The 3874-nt window shown below is 33.5% G+C and overlaps 1 protein-coding gene across 1 annotated transcript; it reads right to left on the reverse strand.

Annotated features, from left to right (window-relative positions):
• Positions 1–1159: 1159 nt before the first annotated feature.
• Positions 1160–3435, reverse strand: LOC103484047 (BAG family molecular chaperone regulator 1-like). The gene is made up of 4 exons (XM_008440949.3): positions 2430–3435; positions 2053–2309; positions 1811–1957; positions 1160–1717 (listed from the first exon to the last, which is right to left on the reverse strand). Exons 1-4 carry the CDS (start codon positions 2662–2664, stop codon positions 1334–1336), a joined length of 1023 nt encoding a protein of 340 aa, XP_008439171.1. The 5' UTR covers positions 2665–3435; the 3' UTR covers positions 1160–1333.
• Positions 3436–3874: the final 439 nt, after the last annotated feature.

A 3874-nucleotide genomic window follows, 5' to 3' on the forward strand; every position in this document is an offset into this window, starting at 1 on the left:
TACAAAATTCAATGATATGAATCACATTCTTATGTACAAGCATGAAGGAACAAATGAATCACATTCTTATGTACAAGCATGAAGGAACAAAAAACACAATTATATGCCTCTGCGTTTAAATTCAGTAAGGACATAAAATATAATGATCCCTTTATTTTAACATTACATAAAGTTGAATTAAATTAACAAATGTGTTTGCACATGAACAGTGTGAGTGTCATACATTAAAAATAAAAAATAAAAATAAAAATAAAAATAAAAAAAAGAACAAAAGAACAAAAAAACAAAACATTGTTAAGATTTTGACACATATATATAAAGGGAACATTCTACTTTTGTTATAAGATATACAAAACACCCAGAATGGGATTTTTGCAATCATTTCATGATCTTTCTTTAGTTAAAAAGTGGGGGAAAAGAATAATTTAGAGAGAGCAATTAAAAGTTTAATGAATTGGAGGCTAATTTTGGGCTAAGATAATAGATGCCTAAAAATAGTATACTTATTCTTTTTGGTTGCTGAGTAGCTGATTTGTCCATTTCCATTTGCAAATACTTAAGCATAAGCAATAATTCCCATTATCATTCTTTATAGCTATTGATTGATTGAAGTTGGAGCCTTTTTTTTTTTTTTTTTTTTTTGGGCTCATGATTACCTCTTTGCTTCTTTGCTTCATAGAAAGGCAATGGAAGAGTCTGAAACTCAAACCTTCTACTATTTGGTCACTTCCCATTATTGCTTTTAAGACTTCTGAATTTGGAAAGGCTTCAAGGGGATGAAAATCACTATCCCAAAGATGTAAAGAAAAAACAATGATGAAAAAAGTAGTAATCTAATGTAATCATATATTTGTTGGTACTTTAAAAATCACACTTGGCTTTCTATCCTTGGTTGGGTTAGCTGTGTGTTGATGATTATCAAAATCATCTTCATCAAGAACCAATTTTTTTGTCAGTTTTGTAGCCCCCACTAAAATTTAAAACTTTGTATTAATTAAATATCATTGTTTTCTTCTAATTTAACCCAATCTGCTTGATCATGTAGATCCTAGAAACACCCAGAAAAGAAAAAAGGGGAAAAAAACCAATCATGATCTAATTTTAATTAACCACAGAAGAAACAATTGGGAAAAAAAGAACTCCAGAATGCCCAAAGAAATACTAAATGGTGAGATCAATAATATTGTAATAACCCCATTTATTACCTCAAAAGGGGTGAGGGTGTCTAAATTTCAATCTAAATACAGTAAAGAATGAAAGTGCTCACATTGATATATGATAAGGGACCAAACCAGCTAAATCTGAATTCAAATCCTCACAAAATGTATGGCACTCACTCGAAGAATTCCCAGTTGAACCTCGGTGGGACGGGATGCTCGGTGGGCACGATTGATGGGGAAGAATCAAATATCTCCCATTTTGTTGTCACGACAGTACCGGATGATGTGGTCGACTTTGTCGAGTGCTTTGGAGATTGCTGACTTAGTAGCAAATTGTCAATGACGGCGAGATCGCGTGGGTGCTCCTCTTGAATTGTTGATAGTTTAGTGTTTGCAAAGGAAGGCCTAGTACTTGTTTGTCTTTGATGATTAGAGTTGTTGTTGTTGTATTTGAGTTGAGTTTGTGGTTGTGGTTGTGGTTGTGTTTGAATTGTAGCCATTGAGTTTTTCATCTTCAACAAATCAAGAGTTTCAACATATTTTTGCACTCTTTTTACCTACAAATGAATAAAATAAAGGTTCAAAACTAAGTGTTTTGAGTTCAAGAACAAAAAAATGAATGATATGAACATAAAAGAATATAACATAACCTGCATTTTCCTTTGCAACTTTACATCTCCTTCTCCCATGATAGCATCCAATTTAAGCAATTCATTCATCAACAAATCAATCAAATTCAACACATCATTCTCAGCAACTTTCCCACCTTTACAAACCACAGATTCCAAAGCAGAAACCTATTTCCAAATTGCCATTAGATTACCCACCAAATTTCATCAATTTCTCAAAAGAACATACAGAAAGGTTCATAATTTCACAAGAACTAATGTACCTGTCCTGCTAGTCTATCAACTTCAAGGCTGATTTCTGATATTGATTTGGAAGCTCTCTCCATTTTAGCATTCTTCCTCATCTCAACATACCTTCTTTCTTTACTAATTGGGTCTTCCATTACAACAATCTTGGATTTGTTTTTTACTCCACAACTGTCTAGAAAGGCCTTTGAATCTCTTTCTTTCTTTTTAAACAACAGCTTCTGATCTTGATGGTGTAATCCCGTAGGTCCAACCAACATCTTCTTCAATTCCCCTGTAAAACACCAAAAAACAGAACAAAAATCAGTCTTCAGTTCCACATTGAATCAATCCCCTAATCCCATTTCAACTTCACATAATAATAATAATAATTAAAAAAAAAAAATGTCTCTACCGAATGTAGCTTGAGAACTAATACTAATTTCGTGGTAAGTAGAATCGTATTTGACTTTAACTCTAATCATCGGCGCCGGAGTTGATTCCGTGTCGGAATCAGGTGTTCTCTTCTGAACAAGCATCCCCCCTGGCCGTAATTCCCAATCCATCGGTCGGTTGTCACCGACGGTGGAACTACCCTTCATCTCTGACATCTCTGTCGTTTTCGTCTTCAACTTCATCAACTTTGACATCGGAAAACGGCAGATCTCGACGGCGTGGAAAACAAAATCCCGGCGATCTGTGGAAGAAACGAAAGAGACCCAATAGAAGTTCAAGAGGGTATTGCAGAAGAAACAAGAGACGGCAGCATTTAGAGAGTTTTGTGGAAGCAATTCCAAAAGACAGGCGTTTTAAAACAGCGATTGAGAAACCACAATGAACAAAAATTCATGGGAGTCTTGTTGTTGAATATGAAATGAAGGGGTTTGTAATCTAAGACCACTTTGAGACAAAGGTTTCTCCTTTGAGTAAAATCTGAACAACCCAGAATCTGTCAGACCATAGAGAATCAAGATGCAGCCAAATTAGCCATGAAGTTGGTTACTTGAGGAAAAATTTCCCCACCCCACTTGCTAAAGTTGAGAGAATCAAAGAAATAAAAGAAGCAAAAAAAAAAAAAAAAAAAAATGAAGTTGAAAGAAACTAGTTAGTATTTGGTGTCTCTCCCTCTGTATTTTGTGAGAGAAACTGCAACGAGGAAGATAGAAAAGGGGAAAAAGAAGAGAAAATATAAAAACGAGTGGACAGCTAAGTTGGGTGTGTTGATTTATTCTGATATATAAATGGAAAATAAAAAATGTATATATATATATATATATATATATATATAAAATAAAAATATAAATAAGAAAAAGAAGAAAAGCCGCCAAAGCTTGCGTTGGAAGTGGGTTATAAAGGGAAAATGAAAAAGGAAATGGAAGAGAAAGCTTGAGAAGGAGGAGTTGGGCCTTTTGACTTACGTATGTATGGAGGAACTGTCTGTCGTGTGTGTGTGTGTGTATATGTAACTAAAATACATTTTTATATAAAATTACTTTTATATACAGTATGGTATGGTTTTTCTGTCTCTGTTTTTGTGTGTGTCTTAAAAGCAAAGGAAACTCCTTTTTTCTTCTTCTTCTTCCTCCTTTGCCTTATAATTTATGACTCAAAACAAAACATCTTTTTCTTCTTTCTTAAAATGATACACGTGTGCTCCCTTCTTCATCTTCTTGTTATCGATTAATATCAAAAATTCCAACTTCTTTGCCTTTCATTTTAATAATTAATTCACTTTCATTTCATCTTCAACTTTTGAATCATAACATATATTAGTACATTTGAACAGTATCAGTTTAGTTCTAAAGTTAAGTCCAACTTAAATTTGTCAAATAACGAACGTTTTATACTAAAACCATAGTC

Source organism: Cucumis melo, chromosome 6, assembly GCF_025177605.1.
Source record: "Cucumis melo cultivar AY chromosome 6, USDA_Cmelo_AY_1.0, whole genome shotgun sequence".
NCBI lineage: Eukaryota > Viridiplantae > Streptophyta > Magnoliopsida > Cucurbitales > Cucurbitaceae > Cucumis > Cucumis melo.